General features: G+C 48.2%; 8 protein-coding genes across 10 annotated transcripts in view; 3 read left to right on the forward strand and 5 right to left on the reverse strand.

Moving 5' to 3' along the window:
- The window catches only part of LOC108151657, a 50,558-nt gene extending 44,043 nt beyond the window's left edge, over positions 1 to 6,515 (reverse strand). Inside the window, exon 1 of the mRNA XM_017280377.2 lies at positions 6,358 to 6,515. The gene's annotated coding sequence lies outside the window, so the exon portion shown is untranslated. The remainder of the gene's footprint in view (positions 1 to 6,357) is intronic.
- A 94-nt stretch (positions 6,516 to 6,609) lies between these two features.
- Positions 6,610 to 7,830, reverse strand: LOC108151656 (vacuolar protein sorting-associated protein 26C). The gene is made up of 3 exons (XM_017280375.2): positions 7,722 to 7,830; positions 6,897 to 7,665; positions 6,610 to 6,837 (listed from the first exon to the last, which is right to left on the reverse strand). The coding sequence occupies exons 1-3, from the start codon at positions 7,776 to 7,778 to the stop codon at positions 6,716 to 6,718; spliced, it is 948 nt and encodes a 315-aa protein (XP_017135864.1). The 5' UTR covers positions 7,779 to 7,830; the 3' UTR covers positions 6,610 to 6,715.
- Positions 7,831 to 7,859: 29 nt separating this feature from the next.
- Positions 7,860 to 8,370, forward strand: LOC108151660 (coiled-coil-helix-coiled-coil-helix domain-containing protein 7). The gene is made up of 3 exons (XM_017280381.2): positions 7,860 to 7,988; positions 8,045 to 8,143; positions 8,200 to 8,370. Exons 1-3 carry the CDS (start codon positions 7,944 to 7,946, stop codon positions 8,311 to 8,313), a joined length of 258 nt encoding a protein of 85 aa, XP_017135870.1. The 5' UTR covers positions 7,860 to 7,943; the 3' UTR covers positions 8,314 to 8,370.
- Positions 8,346 to 9,314, reverse strand: LOC108151658 (distal membrane-arm assembly complex protein 2). The gene has a single exon (XM_017280379.2). The coding sequence runs from the start codon at positions 9,224 to 9,226 to the stop codon at positions 8,372 to 8,374; it is 855 nt and encodes a 284-aa protein (XP_017135868.1). The 5' UTR covers positions 9,227 to 9,314; the 3' UTR covers positions 8,346 to 8,371.
- Positions 9,315 to 9,374: 60 nt separating this feature from the next.
- Positions 9,375 to 14,659, forward strand: LOC108151652 (serine/threonine-protein kinase PITSLRE). 3 transcript variants are annotated; one of them, XM_017280371.2, is made up of 3 exons: positions 9,375 to 9,705; positions 11,531 to 13,880; positions 13,943 to 14,659. In XM_017280371.2, exons 1-3 carry the CDS (start codon positions 9,641 to 9,643, stop codon positions 14,495 to 14,497), a joined length of 2,970 nt encoding a protein of 989 aa, XP_017135860.1. In that variant the 5' UTR covers positions 9,375 to 9,640; the 3' UTR covers positions 14,498 to 14,659. The 3 variants fall into 3 exon arrangements, 1 of the variants encoding a protein (XP_017135860.1); XR_004471442.1 differs by lacking the exon at positions 13,943 to 14,659 and adding an exon at positions 10,259 to 11,076 and having other exon boundaries at positions 9,420 to 9,705; positions 11,249 to 11,595; XR_004471443.1 differs by lacking the exon at positions 13,943 to 14,659 and adding an exon at positions 10,259 to 11,076 and having other exon boundaries at positions 9,420 to 9,705; positions 11,257 to 11,595.
- Positions 14,571 to 15,947, reverse strand: LOC108151655 (peroxisomal membrane protein PEX16). The gene is made up of 2 exons (XM_017280374.2): positions 15,740 to 15,947; positions 14,571 to 15,666 (listed from the first exon to the last, which is right to left on the reverse strand). The coding sequence occupies exons 1-2, from the start codon at positions 15,876 to 15,878 to the stop codon at positions 14,741 to 14,743; spliced, it is 1,065 nt and encodes a 354-aa protein (XP_017135863.2). The 5' UTR covers positions 15,879 to 15,947; the 3' UTR covers positions 14,571 to 14,740.
- Positions 15,948 to 16,194: 247 nt separating this feature from the next.
- LOC108151905 (peroxisomal membrane protein PEX14) lies at positions 16,195 to 17,586 on the forward strand. The gene is made up of 3 exons (XM_017280815.2): positions 16,195 to 16,409; positions 16,483 to 16,773; positions 16,850 to 17,586. The coding sequence occupies exons 1-3, from the start codon at positions 16,293 to 16,295 to the stop codon at positions 17,276 to 17,278; spliced, it is 837 nt and encodes a 278-aa protein (XP_017136304.1). The 5' UTR covers positions 16,195 to 16,292; the 3' UTR covers positions 17,279 to 17,586.
- Positions 17,587 to 17,897: 311 nt separating this feature from the next.
- On the reverse strand, positions 17,898 to 23,640 carry LOC108151902 (mRNA (2'-O-methyladenosine-N(6)-)-methyltransferase). The gene is made up of 5 exons (XM_017280811.1): positions 23,551 to 23,640; positions 20,066 to 21,921; positions 19,878 to 20,003; positions 19,686 to 19,814; positions 17,898 to 19,615 (listed from the first exon to the last, which is right to left on the reverse strand). The coding sequence occupies exons 2-5, from the start codon at positions 21,907 to 21,909 to the stop codon at positions 18,910 to 18,912; spliced, it is 2,805 nt and encodes a 934-aa protein (XP_017136300.1). The 5' UTR covers positions 21,910 to 21,921; positions 23,551 to 23,640; the 3' UTR covers positions 17,898 to 18,909.
- Positions 23,641 to 23,756: the final 116 nt, after the last annotated feature.

The following is a 23,756-nucleotide window of genomic DNA, read 5'->3' on the forward strand; positions in this document are numbered from 1 at the left end:
ATCGATTTCTGGGCTCAGGGTTTGGACGTTGGGCAGCACTGGAACGGGCCTAAAGGTAAGCCATGGCCTGCTGCAAGGGCTGCACTCAAGATTTCAAACAAACGCAACTGACGTCGGACAGCACTTGAGCGACGAGTTGAGAGGTAAGCGATAACGTTATCATATCATCTGTGCTGTCAATGGGTAGCACTCGAGACGTTAAAGGATGGGCAGCACTTGTACATTTGATGGAAATGCGTAGCAGGTGCAGTGGCCAGGTGCCTTGATGAGTCTTTGGGCATCCTTTTGGGACCATGTCGATGCCAGATGCAGACCATGTCCGCATATTATTTGCAGAGAGAAAAGCCCCTAGGAGGCGCAGAGCTGATTGAGTAAATCTACTTACGCTGGATTGGAGGAACCATCAATCTGGCGAGAGACCCAAATCAGACATGGGAGTCCTTGGCATCATTTATAAACTCGCAGTTATTGTGAAGTTCCAGGGGTAATTCTTCGATTTGTCTGGGTGATTTTTGTTCAAAGCATTACCTTATTGATGACTAGAGCTGTCGCAGGGAGCAGCACAGTCGAGGATGTGTTGGAGGAGTTTAAACCCTTTTACTTCTGGACCACCACCTTCGGCAGGGCAATTTATTTTGCCAACACTCTATGCTCTCGGTCGCTCGGTCTCGCTCGCTCTCAAACTATCCGATCCGTCAGGACAAAGTTTTGTTTCGAGGTTTATGTGTGCTGTGTGTTGTGTGCTCCATTCATCCCATCCTTTGCCCGAAACCACGTCCAATGGCCCAACCATGCAGGCAAAAGTTCAGCACCCGAAAACTTCTCTCGAGTCTAACAAATTCAATTTGTCAGGCTTGGCGCGCGCTTGGCGTCTCTCGCTCTCTCTCTCTCTCGGAGTGCGGCTAATCCATTTACAATTTCAAAGTAAACAAACAAAATGTATCCCCGGCACAGGCACAGGCACAGGCACCAGGAGCAGGCGCCAGAAGTAGCAGCAGGAGCACGACAAGACATTTAGCCCACACTTCAGTTTGTATTTCCAATGAAAATGCAATGGAAACTTTTGCGCCAACTGAGAGTTTATGCACTTTTGCCGTCTACTCCCCCCCGGCCACCCCATTCCTTGGCCAGAAACTAGCATATATTTGTCCTAATATTTTGTGGGAATAGTTTGGGAATCTCCAAGGAACTTAAGGCTCCTTTAAAGTTGCATTTATTGAATGGGGAAAAGCAAAAGCTCTGCCACTCACCTTTTTGGCCACTGCCACTGCCACAGCCATTCGGTGGGCAGTTTTCCACTTGGTCTGGCAATCTGGAATTGTTTTTCCCAGACTTATGTTCTTAAGTCGATTTAATCCTTGATTTATGAGTTTTGAAAAGGCTGCCCTGCCCCCCAAAATAAAAAGTAGAACAAATAGTAATTGCCGTACACAATTTTGATTGTTTTTAGGGGCATTTAAACGGCTTCTCGTCGAGTAATAGCCGCTGGATAATTCAACAAATTTAAATTGCTCACAAAATAACGAAAACTAAATAACGCGCATACGCCCCCGGGCCCCAGCCAAGGGCCAGGCAGAAGGAGCCCTGGAGTTTACCTGAAAATTAAATTCGAGGATTTTGCATCCAGGCAAGAAATCTATATATAGATACACATACACACACATATATACTACTCGTTTGTGTAGGTGGATTTCCCTGTATAGCGTCTCGTGTACAGCCGGCGGCAGCGGCAATTTCTTGAACAAGAACAATTTGTGAGGCTTCTGCCTGCGTTCAGCTCTCACGTAATGAGCATAAACTACAAGGCACCAAAAGGCCAACACTCCCACACACACACACACAGAGAGAGGGAGAGAGAGAGAGAGAGAGGGAAAGGATGGACAGGAGAGTGAGCGAGAGAATATCGCGCTGCCGTGCACATAATTGGTGCAAAAAGTTTGGAAAATTATCACGGAAGCAAAGCCGAAACACGTACATACATCAGCGTCAGCGGACGCGAGATGGCATAATGTGGGAGGGTCCCTTACCCTTACGCTTACCCTATCCCTGTACCAGTTCCAGGAGCCAAAGGAGGAACACCTTAAGCAACCCCGGGGCCTGGCCCAGGCACAAATTTATCGAAGCGGAGGCGACTGTACTAATCCCACCGACCCTAATTACTCATAGAGCCGCCCGTAGGTTCATCCCCATGTAACAATTACCAACGCCCTGGACCGGTTCGGTTCGGTCCGGTTCGGTCCGGTCCGGTCAATGCTTATCCCCGAAAAAAGCAGAGACCGGAACAAGAAAAGCGGAAAATGTTTCACTTTGTGTTAAACTGAAGAGTTTCCGCTTTCGGTTTTTGGGTGCCGGGCAATTAGGAGCCAGTGGAAGGATTAAAAAGAGGCAAATGCAAGAAGAAGCCCAGAGCTGATTACACTCCGATTACGGTTTGTGCACGATGGGCAGCACTGACAGTCGCATAATTACAAAGAGAACAGAACATGAAAGTGGAGATGCGGATGGGGATGGGGATGGGGATGGGGATGGTGCGTTGGGTAACCGGAATGATTAAGTGGAGTGGGCAAAACTGTCAAAAGTACAGTTGCCATGGCACTGGGTACACTGGGTGTGGGTGTGAGGAAATGGGAAGATAATAACGTAAAGGGAAATCAATTATCTTTACTCCTACATCACTCCATCACACGCACAAACACACATCCTGTGATGTGATTAACAGCGGAAAAACGAAAAATAAAACGAAAGGTGGAGCGTAATCGATATGTTTGCACAATACTTTTGCAAAAGCAATTAATTATACAAAAAATGTTAAGTAATTCTATATCGAATCAATCAAGAGCTCAAGCTGATGATGGTTTCTGTGCCACGTTTAATGTGGCACTCAATTTTCGTTCAATATTCAAAAGATGAACTTTGGGTGGCACTGGGCGGAAGCAGCGTAAACAGCGGAAACAGCGAATCATCGAGCAGGATGGGTAGCACTGCGTGAGGGAGCTACAGTTAATAAAGAGCTTTAAAATAGTTTTACTATAAATTCACTTTGAAATTCACGTTTATTTTCATTTAATTTACAATGGAAACCAACTGGTTTTTCATTATACAATATTTGTGTGTTTACCAACTAATAAAAAGCAGAAACGTTTCACTTTACACCCCACTGGCAAAGACTTTGAGCCCCCGAACGGGAGAGTGGAACACCTATTAAAATGTGTGTGGCCATTAAAAAGTTTGTTTCTTCTATGGCAAAAACTCTTGAACCGAGGAGCAGCAGAAGCAGCAGAAGCAGCAGGAGGAAAAACGACCAGAGGCCAGGGAATTTCCCTACTCGACTGGAGTAGAGCTGCTGTTGTTACTGCTACTGATTCTCCTGCTGCCTGGTGGCTGCTGCCTGCCACTGCCACCTGGGCTGGCATGGTGCGATGCGATGCGAGTGGCAACTGAAAATACGTTTGCATATGAATTTTTCAAAATGTTTTTTGCGTTGACCTCGTTTACGGGTCAGAGCGGGTATGAAAAGTTTGCCCGTACAAACTAAATTGCCGCCTGCAACGCGAAGGAACGAAATGAAAGACAAGCGCAACGGGGACCATGGTCTGGATTCTGGGCTTTGAGTTACTTTTTTTTCCCTCCCCAAAAAACACACTCCCCTCCCCTCACCCCGTTTTTTCAATGGTGTGGTGCTGTGCTGCTGCTGCAGCATATTGAAATGCGATTACAGTCCTCTGGTCTGGTGGCCTGCTGCCTGGTGCCTGGTGCCTGCTGCCTGGTGCCTGGTGGATTCATGTTCATTAAACATGCATAAACACACACTCGCAGAAGAGCAAACGCAAACGCAAACACCCGCTGAAACAAACACGATACGAGTGCCAGATAGAAGAACATTTTTGGGAGCAGAAGCAGCAGCAGCAGCTGTGTCCCAAGGCACTTGTAAACAGTTTAAATTTTCAAAGCGATGTGCTAATTTTAAATCAATTACATGACGTGACGACGACACCCAACAGTGTTACCCCATCCGCATCCCGTGTGGCCTGGAAACAACAACAGGCTCGCTTCTGGCATTGACACTGCCATTGCCAGAGCCATTACCAGTGCTGCCCATAACAATAGGCAAGTAATCGTAATCGAAAATGCGTACAAGTCGTCACACACAGAGAAGTTTTTGGCAACAGTTGGTGTGCAGAGTTTTTGTGGATTTACTTCGAGAAAAGTTGTAGCCAATACGACGCCCTCTATTCATTTGCCTTATTTCGAGAAGGAAAATGTAAAATGTTTCGCATTGAGGAGACAAAAAAACAAAAAAGACAACACAAAATACATAGTATACTCGTATACGAGCATGTACTGGAGTACAAGGCTGTCGAAAACTTTTGTTAGTGCTACATTTGGCGACAACACCGCACCGACAGAAGCACCAAATTGAAGGCAGCTGTCTGTGGGCTGTGGGCTGTGGGGACTGAGTGCGTGGGTGGTTTCTTATTGGGTAGAAGATGAGGTGGACTTAGCCTCCTAAACTCAATTTCAGTTACCACACTCACACACACACACACACACACAAAGGCAGAGACAGAGATAAAGAAAGAGGGAGAGCAACAGCTTTCTCTGGCACTGAAAGAAATTCGAGGGAATTTAAGATGGCGAGAGAGAGAGAGGGAGAGGGTGGGAGGGAGAGGAGGAGTGAATAATGTATGAGAATTCATTGGAATTAATTCTTATTTCTGTGAATGGAATGTTTTTTCACAGATGATTTGTCGTGTAGTTGTATAATATTTAAATTGTATCCCCCCACCCTCGCCATGTCTTTAAAATATCTTAAATATTCCACTTTGAGTATTTTTAGTGCAGCTTAGGGTTGGATTGGATAGGATAGGATAGGATATCCACTATCCCGCACTCCACCATCCGAGTGTACGACGGATTCAACAGGCCCCATATCATGCTGTCTCTGTCTTATTCTTTTTATTTGACTTAAATAAATACATTCAAGTGAATGGGCATGTGTGTGCTTGTGTGACTTTCTTTATGGTAAAAAGTTTGAGGCCGACGCCAAAGAGGAGTCGAGTCGAGTCGAGTAAATATATGTTTATACACACACGCACACACACACACGCACATATGCAGGCATTCAAGTACGTATGTATGTATTTGTGTGTGTACATATATGTACATAATTTAGTGAACTTGAAACTTGCCTCCGCGAGAACTTTCGCCCGTCCTTTTCGTAAAGGATATATGGATGTACACACATGTCGTGTGTATGCATGTGTGTGTGTGCATATATTTGTATATCGAATGTAAAGGAGATGGCTGAAGTGTCACTCCCCCTCCACACAAACAAGGGCATCAGAGAAAGGAAAGACAGGCAGGCAGACAGACAGACAGACACACACAGAAAGAAAGATGGCGTGAGTTGTGAGAGAAAGACAGAGAGCAGGAGACGGAGGAGGTAGGATAGGGAGCCAAGAAATTTTATGCTAAGTAATTTATATAGAAACATGCACGGCACACACATAAAAAGCACTGCACGTGTGTGGGTGTAGTGTATGACAGCAGCAGCAGCAGCACAGCGCAGTATCAGCTTATTAAAGATTTAAAAAAAATTTCCCCTTGCATTGCAAGGAAGCGAGAGCAGGAAATTGATATGCACTTACCGGTCACACGGAAGCTGAGAGTGGAAGACGGAGCGGGAGCGAGAGCGGGACACAGAAAGAGTCGTCAGAGGGCACAGCCAAAGAGTATGCTAAGAATAATACAGTAAATTCAGCTGGCTAACGGTAAACTCTAAATCGTGGGAGAAGCGCCCGAGGTGGTACGTATGTATGTGCATGTGTGTGCGTGCTGATGAAGATCGAACAAGTACAGAGGGAAACACCAAGAAAAAGACAGAGAGAGAGAGAGAGAGAGAGAGCGAGTCTTTGTTTTGGCAGCTGTGTGCGGCCAAATTGAAAGATAATAACGGAGATGGAGATGGAGAAGGACAGGCGGTCAAAAAAGAAGAGCACACCAAACTTACAAAGAGGAAATCAATTTTCATTACTCCCGCCGCCAACGCACTTCATTCGTATCGAAGCGATTGAACAATCAAAAGTAACAGTGATAAAGCTGTCATCAATATTTAATTCAATGAAGATGAGATGTAGCCTGTCATAATTGCACGAACATCAAATTTCCTTTTTGATTTATTACTTCTATTTGCAGAGTTCCATTTAATTTATGTGTGTCCCAAGTTTCAAACACGCTGAGGCATGCCCTCTCATGGCGGCTCTTTTTGCCGGCTCATAAATTACAAAAACAACTAAGCATACAATCGCACATGCATGCAAACATGTGTGCGTTTGAATCTGTATGTTTCGTACTCACCAACAAAAAAAATGAGCCTTTTGACCGCACCACTTCTATAATTCACAAGGCCACACACTGTTTTTCCACTGCATCAATCCACTAAAAGCAATTTCATTTTACGACACTTATCAAACGCTTCACGGTACATAAAACTCGAGAAAATAATACGGCTAGTCAAAAATTGGCAAAGCACTAAAAATGACCCACTGGCAAGCTGTGGGCACGGAAACAGCTGATGACTTTGGCGGGCAATTCAAATTCAATATTATATAGTTTTGTTATAAATATATTTCAACTCTACTCTTAAAAGCTGCCTGTAAACTAGACTTTTCATTGATTATAGATAATTAGCTGCCATATTCGATTGGGCATTCGCTTAACGTCCTGCGGTAGTCATTTTGCTGGGCAATGGGCCTGCAGAGCGCTTGAAAACTATTTTAAAGTTTTCACTTACTGTATAGTCCTCCTTAAACACAACGACCAGATTCAATTCAAACTCTGGAAGAGATCAAACTAATTAGCATGGGAATTTCTAGTATAGCGGCATCGTTTCATACCAATTTTGAAGTTTTTTGTGAGTAGCGTGGGGCAAGTGAACAGCCTCGGGAGTACCATATAAATGGGAAGTTCCAGCTTGGGCAGCACGTTGCCATCGGCGATTTGTATGGTCTGGATCTCGGTGGCGTCCTTGGAGTATCCCTCGTCACAGCCACACGTCTCCACCCGCACCAGTTGCATGTCTATCGATTTGATGGCGGCCTCCGTATGCTGCACCATAATGCTGCCGGTTATGGGCATCGTTACGCACGATTCACTGCGATCCAGACGACCCGTGATGAGAAACCGGGGCATGGACAGGCGCTCCTTGGCCGTGGCATTCTTCTGCAGCGAGTCCGGACTTAGGCTAAAGGGCACCGCCCGCAGCGAGTTTTCGCTGAGGCCCGTCGGCTTGTATTGCACACAGAACTGTTGGATCTTCGTCATGGATTTGCCCAGAAAGTTGCGCTTGACGGTGCACTGCAGCTGATAGTTGACGTTAATAAATACTCCGTGATATGTCTCGTACAGAATGCGGGGTTCCTTGCGGCAGACCAGGGGCAGCTCGAAATGGAACTCGGAGCGACCGGCGCTCAGCTTTCCCGGGGCAGATAGCTCGAGATTATTCTGTAGCAGATTAATGGGCTTCACCGAGTTGTAGAAGGCATCAAATAGACCCACTGTCTTGCTGCTTAGTTGTAAATTAACGACTCCCTCCAAATACAGAATGATTCCTTCGTGTTTTGTCTCGGCGCCGCACTGGAACTGCACGCAGCCCAGCAGCATGTCCTGCGGGAGAGATGCAGAGTTGGAGGGTATGCGCAAGGAGTACTTATTTCACTTACATTTTCATAATAGACTTTGTTTTCGCGTTTTAATTTGATTTCAAAGTTAAAACTCATTTTTCTTCAGCGACTGCCGAACAGCTGTTCTAAGAAAGTTGGCAGCACGGCAAACCAAACAGCTGTTTTTTTCAACAAGTTGGCATTTCTAAACGATAGACGAAAACAACCGACATTTTACATAAGTTTTTTAGAATAATTTAGAATATTTTCCCATAAATACAAATGCCGCGTAATCTGAATGCAGAGCGCGATAATCCCTGTCTAAAGGTATGTTTATAACAAACAAAATGCAATCCCTCTATTGAACAATATCCCATTTACAGGAGCAGGAATTGTCGTTCAAGTGCCTCAACAAAAACAACTTTGACCGCGACAAGTGCGAGGTTTATTTTGCAAATTACAACAATTGCAAAGAGTTTTGGGTATGTTTATCAAAAAAACTATGATTCGTATTTACTTAAAAGATATTTTCTTTTAGAACAAGGTACGTGCGGACCGCCGAGGCAAGGGAATAGCTCCATATTTGCCGCCACTTGAAGAACGCGATGCCATCAAAGCGGAATATCTGAAAGCAAAACCCTCACAAAGTTGATAAACGCTCATTTTTCTTTTGATTTTTTTGTATATAATTTAATTATATAATAACAAATTTAGCTATGGCTGTGAATAGCATCTGCTCCAACAACTTTCAGAGGGGACAGAGCCACCTCGAGCATGGCCGCGGCCAATTCCATTTCCACCGATTGCTTGGGATCATCTACGATTAGAAGCTTCAGCTGGGGCAGACGGTACAGGCAGGAGAGCCCATTAGTGGTTACTTCAGTGCCAGATAAGTCCAGGACTTCCAGACGTGGATACTCGCCACCTGAAACCCGGTCCAGGCACCAGTCATCAAAGGTTTTCACATTGTGAAATGATAGAAACTTGAGCTGGTCGAGGCAGCGCAAGTTCTCCAATCCCTCGTAGTAGAGCGTCATGTTGTCGCACCGCAGGGCCTCCACTTTGTACCCGGGATGGAATTTATTGGGCAAACTAAATTCCCCATCCTCGCTGGCCCGATGCCAGCGGGGATCGTTGAAGAACTTGGCGGCACCGCCGCGATGCAGTATGAAATGGGCCGCAGCCAGCTCTGCGCCCAGAATCTTGTGACGCTCCGGTATGAACTGTTGCATGTGGCGCTCGATCTTCTCCTGGCGATTCCCCCACCAATCCTTTATTTTCGTGGGCGACAGGTCAATGGGCCGCTGCATCATTACTATAAAATCTGACGTCTGCTCGGAGTTGGAGAACAGTTTGAGCTTGCTGTTCCAATCCTCGGGCCTGTCTCCGATCGGAGTGCGCCACTTCAGCCTCTGCTTGTCGGTGGCAAGCTCCTCGCGAATCCTCCTGACCGTGTGGCTTACTTCCTCGTTGGGCTGCGGCTCATTGGTGGGCAGTGTGGCGGCTAGGCGGTGCCCTTGGCGCCCCACCAGCGACGACAGACGTCGCGACATGCCGTGCAACATTTTAGAAGTATATTTTCTTTCAATAAATATGACAATTTGCGGCCGAAAGAACGTTGAAAATAGCAGCTGACGCAACAGCTGTTGGAAACAAACGAGCCGAGTTGGCAGTGCCAAGCGTGCGACGCCATCTTTTCTTTAGCGTGAAATTTCACATTTCCACACGACACAGACATTGCTATAGCAAAAAAGTAGAGTTCCACCGAAAAACAAAGTTAAATATACATAAATGCCGACATACTGTCAGCGAAGAGATTAAGTTGTAGTTCAGCACGCATTTTGCCAAGCAAACGCTGCGAAAGCTGCTAAAAAATTACGTGAATCCGCCAGGCCAGGCCAGCCAGCTACTTCTCTCACTGCAAGGGCATCAGAGCAGTGAATATATTCATTGAGCAATTTGCGGACTGTGGTCACAAGATGGTCAATTCATCTGGCAGCGAGGATGGCCAATTGCGTAGCCCCACCGATGGGCACTATCACAGGTGTGTATATGGCTAAGGTCCCTTTACCCGTAGTAATAGTGCGATTCATGAAAAATTGTTGCTGCATACACACACAGACAGACACACACGCGCTCACAAAGCCAGGCGTACATCATATACAGCGTCTGGTGCTGGCAACTTGGCGGCATTTGTGCCAGCAAAATGTGTACAACTTAACTGTTTTTCTTCAATGGAATTCCACAGTTGGCAGCACTGACCATCCTTCTATATACTATATGCGTGTGTGTGTATGTGTGTGTGTGTGCGACGGGTGAAACAATTTTTTACCAAGCATTTTTTGTTGTATCTGTTTCTACATGCTAATTCTACAAAAATCTAAAAGCGAAATTGTAAATTGTAAAAAGAATATACACATAAACAGAAAGAATCCCTACCTTCCCCCCCATCACCCTCCTTTCGCGCTTGTTTGCTAACCAAAAAAGATAAACTACCAAAGAAATGAAACCAAAATCCAATTATTGATGATACAAATTACTGAATCCTTACATTTGTTGTACCATTTAATTGACTTGACTTTTTTCATTGCAAATAGGCCAAAAAGTGTGTACTTGTCCCAAGACCGAGGCGCGCGATGGCCATCAACAATACCTAATAATAATAATAATAATAATAATAATAATAATAATAATGCAAAAAAAAAAACAAAATATAATAGTTAAAAACCAAAAAAAAAAAACCATAAAAAACGTGCAAGAAAACAAGAAAAAACGAAATTTGAATTTCAAAAAATAATGCGCACCCGTCCTCCAGTGTAAAAATGGAACGGCAGAGAGAGAGCGAGCGAGCATCTTCTTCAGGGCAGGTGGAGAGCGAAACCGAAATGCGAATACGAGTCTTCTCAAGCCAATGCCCAAGCCGCAACCAACGCTAATCGCTTGCGCTGACTAATAAATGCATACCAGTGTTCTGTACAGAGATCTATCTCTCCGGATCTCGTATCGTGTGCTGCTGGCGGTAAATTGTAATTGTAAATCAAATCAAATCAATCAACCACACAATGAAACTATTGATGAAACTTTTGAACTAATTCCTCTTTCCAATACCCCGCAAGTCTCCAAGTCTCAATATCTTTCCGTGTCTCTCCTTCTCTCTCTCTCTCTCCCCATCTCTCTATCTTTTTGTCTTTTTGTCAACCGAAAAGCACAGAACAGAACAGAGCAGAAAGATAAAAGATCCATCCCAAATAGCAGAGTAGCAGGTGGTTGCGTGCAGCTGCAGTCCGTGTGTAAGTCTCGGGTTTACATTTTACAGCCCTTGGGAGTGTCATTGCTTCATGGAATAGTTTCTATCAAGCCATCAAGTCTGTCTCTATCCGTACCGATCCTGTGCCCGGGGGAGAGCGGAATTCAGGTAAGTACTCCATGTTGATTGATTGCACTCGGTGCTCCTCAGAGTACTGTGCTCCTCCATCCAGATGATTCTGGAGAAGCCGAGTAGCGCCGAGATGATTGCTTCAATTAGAGTTGCACGAATTCCGCTTAAAAGTACTGCACACAAGTTTTTTGATTCTAATCTCCAAAAGAATTCCAGAGCGAAGCGTGTGGACACACCATCACCACCATCGCCCTCGCCATCGCCGTGAGCTTTGGAGCCCCCAAGGGCACTGTGTAAAATGTAATCCTCATCAGCATCATAGACTGCAGCAGCAACAGCAACACCCAACAGAACAGTAGCAGCAACAGGCAGCGCCAGCGTCAATGTCAGCCACTGGGTCGTCCAGCAACTCGCATTTCGCATCGGAAGATCGGGGGCAGAGCACTTAGCATGGCGTCATAATTGTTAATTGTTTCTCTCTTGCTTTTAGCGGGGACGAAGAGCACGATGCCGATGCCGATTCACTGTACATACAACCGCCGCAGGCCAGCCACAGGGAAGCCACTGGCTCGAAGCGCGAATCAAAGAAGAAACATTCCCGCGAGCGAAGGCGCCACAAGGAAAGAGAGGATGGTGGAGGAGCAGAGCGTGAGCATCGATACGAGTATAGGGCCAGGGAGGAGCACTACCACCACCACCATCATCCACGCACCAACAACAGTGAGAGGGGAGCCGTGGCGGCAGGAGTGGGAGGAGGCTATCCCAAGCATCACCTGAGCCATGCCGCCTATCACTACCCACAGCCACCCCTGCCACCACCACCGCCGCCGTCAGCACAGGGCTATGCCCATCACCACCATCAGCATCACGCGGCCTTGCATTTGAGTGGGCCCAGGGTGGGTGCTCGAGGGGATTACCATTCCTATCCGTCTGGCGCTTACCACGGCAGCAGTCGGCATGACCCCGACTATCCCCTCGAGGAGCCGCCCAGCAGGAGAACCAGCAAATATGCCGAGAGCAAGGATGCGGAGAGTCTCGAGCAGGATCTGCGCTCGCGTCTGCTGAAGAAGCGCCACAACTACGTCAAGGATTATGAGACGGAGGAGAACTATGAGCATCGCAGGGAGAGTCGCAAGGAGCGCGAGCGTGGGCGCAGCCACAAGCAGCGGCACGAGCGTGTAATCGAGCTGCTGGACAGCCCAGAGCTGGAGCATCAGACGCAGCACCACAAGTCCCACCGCAGCTCGGTCAAGCCGTTACTCAGGAAAGACGCTCCGGATGTCAGCCGGCGAAAGGTTTCCGTGGAAGTGGATCCGGAGCTGTTGGCCAGAAGGGAGAAGCTCCTGGCTGCGGAGCGGGAGAATCGCCAGCGGAAACAAACGGCTCGGGACGAGCTGGAGGCGCGCCGGGAGCTACTGCGCGAACGAAACGAGCACAGCGATGCCCTCAGTCCGGCGACAGTGGCCGCCACTGTTACCGCTGGCCTCAACATTGGCAAGCGGAAGCAGAAGGCAATGGAGAGCGACGAGCGGGACATCAAGTACAAGAAGCGGAGAAAACCAAGCGTTGAGGAGGTGCAGGTCATCAGGGACGAGGAGGATGAGGAAGAGGATGCCAGCGAGGAGAGCGATTCCAACGAGGAGGAAGAGGACGACGAGGACAGTGCGGAGGACACCGACACCGATTCCGGATCCAATGAGAGCGACGATAGTTACGAGACGAAAAACAAGAGCAAAAGAAAATCATCCGGCAAACCGACAGAAGACGAGGAGGAGATTCCCTTGCCCGACAGCCCATTGAGTGTCGGCGAGCTGTACAAGTCGCCCAAGGGCCAAAAGTCGTCACGCTCGCGCTCGGCAGCGAGCTCCAAGAACAGCTCCGATAGCTCCCAGTCCAGCCGCAGCAGTCGGTCCCGCTCCAAGAGTCATTCCCACGACAGCAGCATGGACGAAGACGAGGAAGATGGCACTCATGACAAGCATCAGCGTTCCCCCAGCACCAGCACGCGCAGCGAGGAGCGTGGCATGCCCCAAGCGGCGGACGAGAAGCCCCAAACGAGCGAAGAGAAGGCGGCCACAGCCAAACAGCCGCTGCGATCGCTGGAGGAACAGACGCCCTGCGACGACAAGGGCATACCGCTGCCCAACTACTATCCCGGCGTCCAGGGATGTCGTTCGGTGGAGGAGTTCCAGTGCCTCAATCGCATCGAGGAGGGCACCTACGGCGTTGTCTATCGCGCCAAGGACAAGCGAACCAACGAGATAGTCGCACTCAAGCGCCTCAAAATGGAAAAGGAAAAGGAGGGCTTCCCCATCACCTCCCTGAGGGAGATCAACACGCTGCTCAAGGGCCAGCATCCGAATATTGTGACCGTCCGTGAAATTGTGGTGGGCTCCAACATGGACAAGATCTTCATTGTGATGGACTATGTGGAGCACGATCTCAAGTCTCTGATGGAGACGATGAAGAACCGCAAGCAGAGCTTCTTTCCCGGCGAGGTCAAGTGCCTCACGCAGCAACTGCTGCTGGCAGTGGCCCATCTGCACGACAATTGGATACTGCATCGGGACCTGAAGACCTCCAATCTGCTGCTCTCCCACAAGGGCATACTGAAGGTCGGCGACTTTGGCCTCGCACGCGAGTACGGCTCACCGATCAAGAAGTACACCTCGCTGGTGGTCACGCTCTGGTATCGTGCACCAGAGCTGCTACTCTGCTCTCCGGTCTACTCGACGCCCATTGATGTGTGGTCGGTGGGTTGCATTTTTGCCGAGTTCCTTCAGATGTTGCCACTGTTTCCAGGCAAATCGGAGATCGATGAACTGAATCGGATCTTTAAGGTAGGCTATAGAAGATCTTTCCCATGAAAATCCTGTTCATTGATGTTTTTGTTTGTTTACAGGAACTGGGAACACCCAACGATAAGATCTGGCCTGGTTATACCGAGCTACCCGCCGTCAAGAACATGCTGAGCCAGAACTCACAGTTCACCGAATATCCCGTGTCACAGCTGCGCAAACACTTTCTGGAGAAGACCTCCGATATGGGACTGTCGCTGCTGCAGGGCCTGTTGACGTACGATCCCAAACAAAGACTGACGGCTGATGCGGCCCTGAAGCATGCCTATTTCAAGGAGCTACCCCTACCCATCGATCCATCCATGTTCCCCACGTGGCCGGCCAAGAGTGAGCTCGGAGCACGCAAGGCGCAGGCCTCGTCGCCGAAACCGCCCTCGGGTGGCTCCCAGTTCAAGCAACTGGGCCGGGATGAGCCCATTGCGGCCGTCAAAAAACTCTCCTCGGGCATTATCACGGGCAATAAGAAGAGCCACGGTGGAGCGGCCGCCACTGCTGCCGCTGTGGCTGCGTCTTCGGCCAGCAGCACTGGCTTTGTGCTGCACGCAGGACTCACGCAACGCCAGCTGGCCATGGGACCGGGATTCAGTCTGAAGTTCTGATTCGTCAGAGGTCCGGGATCCGAGGTCTTTGTGTTTTTAGCCAATTATAATTACGAGTAATTGTTATGTATAGTTAGAATGTAAATGAAAAAACAACAATTCGTTTATTGTATGTGTAAAAATATTGTTCCATATATCATTTAAAAGCCATACAAAAGCCCACACGCGCATCACCTGTAACTTTAAACTTATCTTATAAGGGGGAAATGGGAATACTAATGTTCTCCAGTGCACTGCCGATCCTTAAGTGGACCAGAGGTAGAAGTACGTGCTCTGCCACTGTGGAATGTAGTCCTTCAATGGACCCGACACCATCTTGGCCAGTGGCACCGTGCGGACCAGTAGGTCGAGCAGCCCCTCCAGCCTCGTCTGCGTGTAGCTCTCATAGAAGGGGGAGCGTGCAAGGAAATACATGAGGTTGATGCATCGCCTGCTCAGCTCCAGTTTCTGTTGCTTGGACATCAGATGCCTGCGCTGGCGATACAGGTGGATGCTGTACAGATCCACCGACAGGGCCACCATGTACTGCTTCCAGCTGCGGCGACCGAACAGGCCCATCGCCGCCAAATGGATGAGTGGCTTGGAGATGTACAGGTACTCGGCGGTGAGCAGCTGGCGTGGCACTTGTGCCTTGGCTGCCTCGTTGTTCTCCACGTGGAGGTTGAAGTCGCGATACTGTATGGGCGGCGCACCCTCCACCTTCCGGATGATGCGACCCGATCGCTTCAACTGGAAGGTTACGGAGTGCTGGGATTGGATAACATTGGCATCGTCATTGGCGGCGGAAGCGCCCGCCGCTGCCGTCTTCCGCTGCTTGCCGAGGGCCCGCCTGTTCAGCGAGGCTATGGGCGGTGAGGTGATTACATCGGATGTGGAATGTCGCAAGATAAACAGTCTTCCTGCTGCCTTGAAGACCTGTATGAGCGCTATCAACAGCCACTTGCCGGTCTGGCCGAACAGCCGCCTCGCCGATATCTCGATGAACACCTCGCTGTACTCGAGCGTCGTCAGCGTGACCTTTAGACGATAGCAGAGTTTGGACTGCAGCCGGAGCATCGAATTTTCCTTGGCACTGCGTTCCCCGTCGATGATCCGATCGTTATAAAAGACCAGCATATTGGACAGGGTATATACCAGCTCGGAGAGCACATTGGAGGAGGATATCCGACCTGCAAAACGGATTACAAGTTGCATCATCATCGATCTCCAAGAACAGAACTTTCTTCTTGAGTACACAAATACCTGCTATAAAGTACGACACCCATTTGGCTGTGGTCTCAAAGTCGCCCACCACATCCGGATTCCTGGCCACCCATTCCTCGTAGGCCTTGAGCATACCCTTTAGCTTGTCCATTTTTGGAAAAATTCTTTTGTTTTCCATGAAGGAACTAAAAAATAAAGATTACCTTAATCGTAGGCGGCTATGGCCGATGTGGTATTTTTACAACGCGTTAGGGTGTCTCTGCGGTCGCTGAAAAGGTGACGCCTAAAAACCTATGCCAAATTTCAATCATTTATTTGCATAATTTGACAAATATCTTTAATAACAAACATTTTTATTACATTTTTTTACCTAATTTTTCTATTTTTGTTCTACATTTGTTTGGTAATTCACCTCAACGAAGCACTTAACTTATTTTTGTGACGTCATACATAGTAGGGCAAGCAATAGTTTCGATTTGGCCCCACCTTATACTTATTTCACTATAGGCTTTCAGACAGAAATACTGCGACTGATTTTTGGGTCCCGGGGTTAAAGGAAAACAACAAAATTGAATTAAAAGTAGATATTAAAATGTCCAGCAACAATACGGATACTGGGGGCACAACCATTATGGCCACCACCAGCACGTCGGTGCAGGATTTCGGTGCCGGCGAGGAGCTGCTGCAGGAGACACCCCGTGAGTCTCTGGTAAATTGCACCCGTCCCCCTTGCACTTTGGCTTTGTCTAATCTATAAAATAATCCGTTCAACTATGTAAAAGATAACCACTGCTGTGAGCTTTCTACAAAATACCAAAGTGCGGCACACAACGCTTATCCAGAAGCAACAATTCCTACGGTCCAAAGGTCTGACGGCCCATGAAATACAGTTGGCTTGCGAGAGGGCCGGCGTTTTTACCCAAGATCCGAATAATCCCAACACGGTTATCAACATTGGCTCCCAGGTGCAGGCTCTGCAACTGCAGCCAACAATTTTCGGCCGCATACGGGAGATAATCCATTCGACGGCCCTGTTTAGTGGGGTCATCTATGCGGTGTACCTGTTCTGGAAGGTGAGTTGGGAGTGGGGTGATTAACTGGCAATGCAGAACACTATGGCTGACCCATTGAATCCTCCAATTCGAACAGAAATTCATTGCGCCATATCTGTTTGGCAAGCCCAAGAGGAAGCCCGTGGAGGAGGTTTTGGAGGACATCGACAAAAAGGTCGAGATACGCACCGAGGACCTCAACAAGGAGATCTCTGTGGTCAAGGACTTGATCACCAGCCAGCAAAGGGATCACGCCCAGCAGCTGAATCGGGAGTTTAGCAACTTTCGTAGCGACTTGGATGCCATCAAGGGTCTGCTGTTGAATCGCAAGCAGTTCGCCTCGCCCGTGGCTCCAGTGACAGTGCCATCCATTCCCGCCTGGCAGTTGGCCAGCTCGCCGCACCATCATCATCTCCACAGTCCGTCGGATGACAATGAGAAGGGCGACGATGCTGGCTCCGGCTCTGGCTCCTCCGAAACCGAGGTGGTAACAAAGAACAGCGACTCCAGCCTGGAGATCATGTAGAGAGGCTCGCCATATGGCCATATGGACTAAACCATATAGATTAGCTATATAGTATGATACTTAGCTGCAACGTTTTTATATTGAATTTCCCCCCTTGAATGCCTTTGAGACTTTTGGTTTGTTTTTTTTTCTTTGCGTTTATAGCCATTTAAGTTTTTCTTTATACGAGTACACGCTCTCCAAACAGCTAATCCATATCCAAGAGGTTTACACACTCACTCACACACTTATGCGATACGATGTCTATATAATATAATAATAATATGTAATAAAAAAGGTTTACATAACAGATTTGAATCGAAAAAAAATGTTGTTTAATTAAGCGCAAAAATGCTTTTTGTTTACGATACGATACGGATACGATACGATGCGATACGTGTGTGTATTGGGGTTTGGGGATCTGTCATATTCGTTTAATAAATTTCGACTTAAATGTTAATTGATTTCTATAAATTTGTTTGCCGAGTGCTACATTCTATAAATTGGCTAAATTCCCTTTAGTTGTGTGTTCAAGTGTTCTGCTTGGCTTGCCGCGAGTCCCTCAGAGGCCTTCAGGGAGTTTAGAGTTTCCATCGAGAAATCGAGGAAAGTACCAACCATTCGAAACTCTCTGGAGATCTCGGAGCTGTCGGACCATACCAAATGGTTGTCGTTTATTGTGCGGGTGCGTAGGTGTACGTAGGTTTCATTACAAAATTTTGGTTCTCTTGCGCATTCCACATTCTGCATTCTGTTTCTTCTACTTACTTTAGCTTTAACGTACGTTTATCGCCTTGGTACACGTGCGATATTCAGTATTCAAATAATCGTTTGCAATAATTGTTTAAGGTAAATGTATCCTATAATATGTTAATAGTCTCACAAAAGATTGTTTTAGGGGCTTTAGAGTTCGTTTTCTGTATATGTATGATTACAGTGTGTTGGTTTATTGTTTGATGCTCTTTTATCAGTTTCTGTTTTGTTGAATGGAAAACCATTTTGCAACGCCCCCCCAAAACAAGGATGGGAAATCCACGTACCATACCCATGCCCCACACTACCCATACTATGTATGCATCGTTACGAGTCCTTTCTTCGGGTAGCTTTGTTTTGGGGGGGACTATAATTACTACACGCATGCTCTCATGCTCTCGTACTTTATGCTTGTAAGATAAACGATGGCCAGGCCGGTGTCTATCAACTATTTCAACTTAAATATAACATATTTACACTTAAAATGTATAACTTGTTGCTTGCCCTAACACTGAACGGATTGGGTATTGGGGGTTTGGGACATCCCGGCAGCCGAATGCCAAGAAATTGAAAATGTAAAACTCATCATCACTATAGATATATGATTTAGCATAGCGTAGAAAAAGTGTATAACAAGATAGATAGATTCTTCGGCACTCAGCATGGTGGGAGCCGTCCCCCAATTACTCATTGTTTTCCTCATGCAATATCCCCTAATATTTATCCTAATTGAAGTAAACACAACGGTTGTGGTACTTAGCCCAAAAGTGCACAGATAGTTTCGAAAAAAAAAAAAAAAAATAGAACAATATGGATACTCGTATTGAAGTAGCAGGCTGCTGGCTGCTGTCTGCTGGCTGCTATCTGCTGTGTGCTAAGCCTTGGCTTTTCCTTGCCTTCTAGACAGCCGAATTGATGGCTGCCTGGGTGGTGGCTGAGCTATTGATGCTGGTCGCCTGGCCAAATGCTGAGGCAGTGCTTGCCGCCGAAGTGCTGGCCGTGGCCGTAATGCTAACAGCAGCCGCTGTTGCCGAGCTCCCGCCATCCGGATAGCCGCCGGAGGCTGGTGCCGGGGAGAGCGACATCGTGGACGATGAGGGCGATGAGCAGTCACTTTGTACACTCATTGTGGGCGAGGCAGCCACTAGATTGCTGCTGTTGCTCGTATTGCTTATGGTTGGCGGGAACTGCGGCGGCGGATTCCCAGTGGGCGTGTGTGGCGAAAGAGGCGTCAGAATGGAAGAAGATGAGGCTGGGGATGGGATGCTGTTGCTGCTGCTGCTGGCGCTCGTTGTAATGGCTGTGGCATTGCTGGCGCTGCCACTGTTTACTGTGCTGGACGTTGTCGGCGTTGATGCCGCCACTGTGGCCGCTCCCGATGTCGACGATGGGGGCGTGGCCGCTGGCGATTGCTGGCTTGGATGGCTGCTGGCCCCAGCGGCGGCAGCCACTGCCATCCGTTCACGCTCGCGATCCCGCTGCGGCCGGAAGGCCTCGCGCAGTGCCTCCACACGATTCTCATTGGGTCCCCAGCGTGCGTAGCCGGCGCTGTTCTGCAGCCAGACCACCTGGGTGCCCTGCATGCACTTGATAAGCACTTCCGATCTGTACGAAAAACAATTAGTAATTAGGAATAGTTCTTGCTGCATCCGGAGGTGTCCGTGTGTATGCTTACTTCTGCAACATATGCTGGTAGCCATGCCTGTACTCGTGGGCCATGCCGAGGACCACCATTGAGCGGCGCTTGTACATGCTCTCGTCCAGCCTGGATATGCTCTTCCATTCGGGCACAAAAACAATGAAGCTAAGAGGATCAAGAGAACGAAATGTATTATATGTTCGAGATGGGGAGCTGGAAACACCCTACCTCAGCGGTTCCATGGTATCGGTCAACAGTTTGTCAATATGCACCAAGGAAGCTTCAATCAATTCCTCACAATGTGGAGGATTCACTTGGAAGGACCCCGACACGGGCTTAAACTCCAAGAAGGGCCTGCGGAAATCAATTATACATATATTGTGGAACAGTAGGAAATGAAATGTGTGTGAACGCACCCTCGGGATCCGAAGTAGGCATCCGTGTCCGCGAACGCGGAGCAGTATTGCCGGAAATAGGAATTGAATGGCGAGGCAAAGCATTCAAAGCTGACACCGAAATGACGATGAAGGCACTCGAACACCGGCACTGGCAGGGCCGCCTGGGTGATCTCCGCTTCCTGCGAGGAGTTCAATGAGTTGCCCAGGAAGGTCTGGTACCGCTTCAGCAGGCACCACACGCGGCCAATGAACAGATCGAACTTCTTGTCGTCGAAGCAGTTGTGGCGATAGAGCTGCTCCAGCTTCTGCAGATAGGTGAGGTTGATGTACTGGGCATCCGGCTGATTGATGGCTGCGGGCGTATACTTGATGATCATGTGATCGCGATCCTGCAGATATTCGATGGCCGGCATGCGGGGCGAGGGCACTGCAAACTGGATGGGGTAGCACCATACCTTCTTCAGGTGCGGCGGCGGCGGCGGAGGCGTGGGCTCTGGTATGCCATGCTCCTTCAACAGCTGCAGGTGCCGCTCACGTATCTTGCGGGAATGATCCGCGGACAGATGGTAGATCTTGACGCACAGCGTCTCCACCGAACTCTTGACCGTCTCCACCAGATGCGGCTCGCACTGGCGCTTCAAGTGGGCCAGGCGATCCTGAAAATCCTCATAGCTGGCGCCCACAGTCCGCCGCAGCCACTGGAACGTGTCCTCCACATTCCACTTGACCACCTTCTTCGACTCGGGTGGCGCTGATCTGGACTCGATGATCTGCTTGGCCGCCTCGGCGTACCTGGAGAGCTGCTTGCGAGCATCCCCAGTGAACTTGGGCTTCACCAGCTTTATGGGTATATCTGCCATGATCTCGCGGTACATGGCGCTGGATATCTCGGGCTTGCAGCTGCTGGGCAGCAGCGGATCGCACCCGGTATCGATCACCTTGCGCTCCATCAGCCAGCGATTGAAGGAGTCTCTCGGCGCCTTGATGTTCTCCCTGCGCATGCACAGATCCTCGTACGTCTTCAGCAGTTTCATGCTTAGGGCTGCTCTCAGTGCCTCAACCTCCGGATGGGGTTGGGGTAACAATGTTGGCGGACGCTCCACAATGACCGCATTGGTGCACACCTCTAGGTCCCAGGGTCCGGCCAGGACGAACTTTTTCATGGGAGGTCCACCGCCCCCGTGGTGCTGATGCTGCTGATTCGGATGGATGTGCATGTCATCAGAGGGCCTTCGCTTCAGATGGTGGTGGTGCTGCTGCTGCTGTTGCATGTGTGGCGGAATTGGCGTGGCTCCGCCAGCATGGCAAATCCCCAGGGGATCCGTGAGAGGATCGAACGGTCTCGTGCCGGGCATTTCCCACAACGACTCGCCCGTGACCTTGTTCCAGTAGTAGGGACGATTCTCCCGCTTGGACCAGAACTTGCGCCAGCCCTGGTTCACCAGTTCGGCAGTCAATTCCTCACCGTAACCACCCGGACCCGGACCCAGCGTGGGTGGTCCTTGCGGGGTGTGGGCCATGCTCTCCAGCGGCGACGGAGCGTGCGTCTTTGTCGGCGTTGACGGGGAGGAGCAGCTGGCCACTGGCGAGCTGCCGGCACTCATGCTGTGTCCACCACCAAGGGAGGGTGGTGCATCGCTTAAAATGGGCCCCGTCACCGTGGGCGCTCCAGCCGTCGGCGAAGGCGACATATTGTTGGAGGCACTCGCCGTTAGCTGGTCCCAGGCACTCTGTGAGGCACTGCTGGTGGCTGGCGGAGTCGGCCCCAGGGGGGTACCCGTGGATGCAATCACGGATTGCGGCAGTCCCGCGCCCGTCCCCGGCCCCAGATTGTGTATATTGCTATTGCTGTTGGCTGCCATCTTGTGGATGATCTGAGAGAAAGGTAAACAAAAATAATACACATATGTTTACAGTTTCATCGGTCAGAGAGAGAGAGAGAGAGAAAGAGCGAGAGATTGAGAATAACTTAGAGAGAAAGAGCGGAAATCAAGTGAACAGTGATGTCAGGTTTAGCATCTCGCAAACAAAACTAGCGGGAAAAATGAAAAGTCTCAAAAAAAAACTTGTTCATTAAAGTTTGCATCGTTAGATTGGTAATAATACACGGAAAAACAAGGACTAACTTAAAAATGGTTTGCTTAAAACTGTATTTATTCGCCAATGGTCGAGAGACGAGAGGTGACCGAGGTGACATTTGGGATGGGAAAAGTGCAAGTGGCAGAGTGAAAACTTCAGAAATTCCTTCGTCAATGAATGAGTACATGGAGACTTAACCTCGTATATGGGTCCCGTAACTAGGAAAACCGAACATAGGAAAATGAGATTCAAAAGCGCGAAGAAAATAAACTTTAAGTCAGACAAGGGCGGATGGCCATCTATTTAATATGATTTTCTAATGGGAAAATAAAGATTATTTACGAAGTTTCTACACAAATTATAAGCGGGTGATGTTCATTTGTCAACTGGTATATTATTGTGTTAAAATATGCAAATACCCAATAACTTATTCCTACAAGACATCCTATGTACAAAAAAAGAAAGAAAAAAAAAAACAGGAAGATCTAGCTAGAAAAAAGCCATGCCAGCACAGCACCAGAGATAATGAAATGAGTGCACGTCGAAATCGAAGAAAAACGGCAACCACCAAAGAGGCGATAACTGCCGTTACGGCAGTCGAAACCAGACTTTCAGCGAAGCGAGATCGCTCAGGGCGGCGGCTGCCACACAGGGGAACGTGGGAAGGTTGTGAAAAAATTATTTAAATTAATTTTGGAATGAAGTCGCGCGACATTCTACCAACAAATGTGAGAAAGATTTCAGTTCTCTTCTCAGCGCATTTTGATTTTGCGCTCCACGTTCATACGGAAAACCGTCCGCACAGAGAGACGGCGCGCATGAGCGAGAGAGCCAGAGAGCGACGGCGAAGAGAGCGCAAAACCAATGACAACAACTCTCACACGAATGAGAAATCAAAACAAATTGCAAAAGAATAGAGATTTTCTGCCTTTTGCCTGGGTTATGTGTATATGTTTTGACGAGCGTGTACCTTAGCGTATGCGCACCGCCACAAGCAGAATAAAAAATATATAAAATTATTTGCTGCACACACACACACAATGAAGAGAAGGCATTATGCACGCCGTAAACAATTGCACATGAGCTAAAATACAACAAATTACACTTTGTTTCGTGGCCCCCGATGGCTACGTCATAGCACAAAAATAATGGCGCGCTTTTTTTTTATACACATCCAAACAAAATAAAATTGCTAAAATTAAAGGAAAAAAACAGTCAAATGGGTTTGGATCGAACATCGTTTAATCGAGCATAAACAGGAGTATAGTCAAAATATACAATATTCTAACTGCAACGAAAATTTCTCTACACTTTCTTTTTTGCACCCACAGGCAGCACATCAATATTTTCCATTTTATATACGCCTGCTGCCTGGCATCGTGTGGCCGTAGTTTTGAAACGCCATTAAATGCCACAAAACTCACCTATTTCCAACTATCCTATTCAGATAAACACTCGCTACGTGTTTCCAAACATTTAGGCGTATTCTATACGTAAATATTCCCGCGATTTTCTATGGAAATTTATAAATAAATTCTTCTCAAATTCTTTTTCAGGCGACCGATACTGGGAAGTCGATTTGAGATGGCCTACGTAGCGATAGGTCCGCGATGGTATCGATTGCGTGGTA

Source organism: Drosophila miranda, chromosome XR, assembly GCF_003369915.1.
Source record: "Drosophila miranda strain MSH22 chromosome XR, D.miranda_PacBio2.1, whole genome shotgun sequence".
Classification (NCBI taxonomy): Eukaryota; Metazoa; Arthropoda; class Insecta; order Diptera; family Drosophilidae; genus Drosophila; species Drosophila miranda.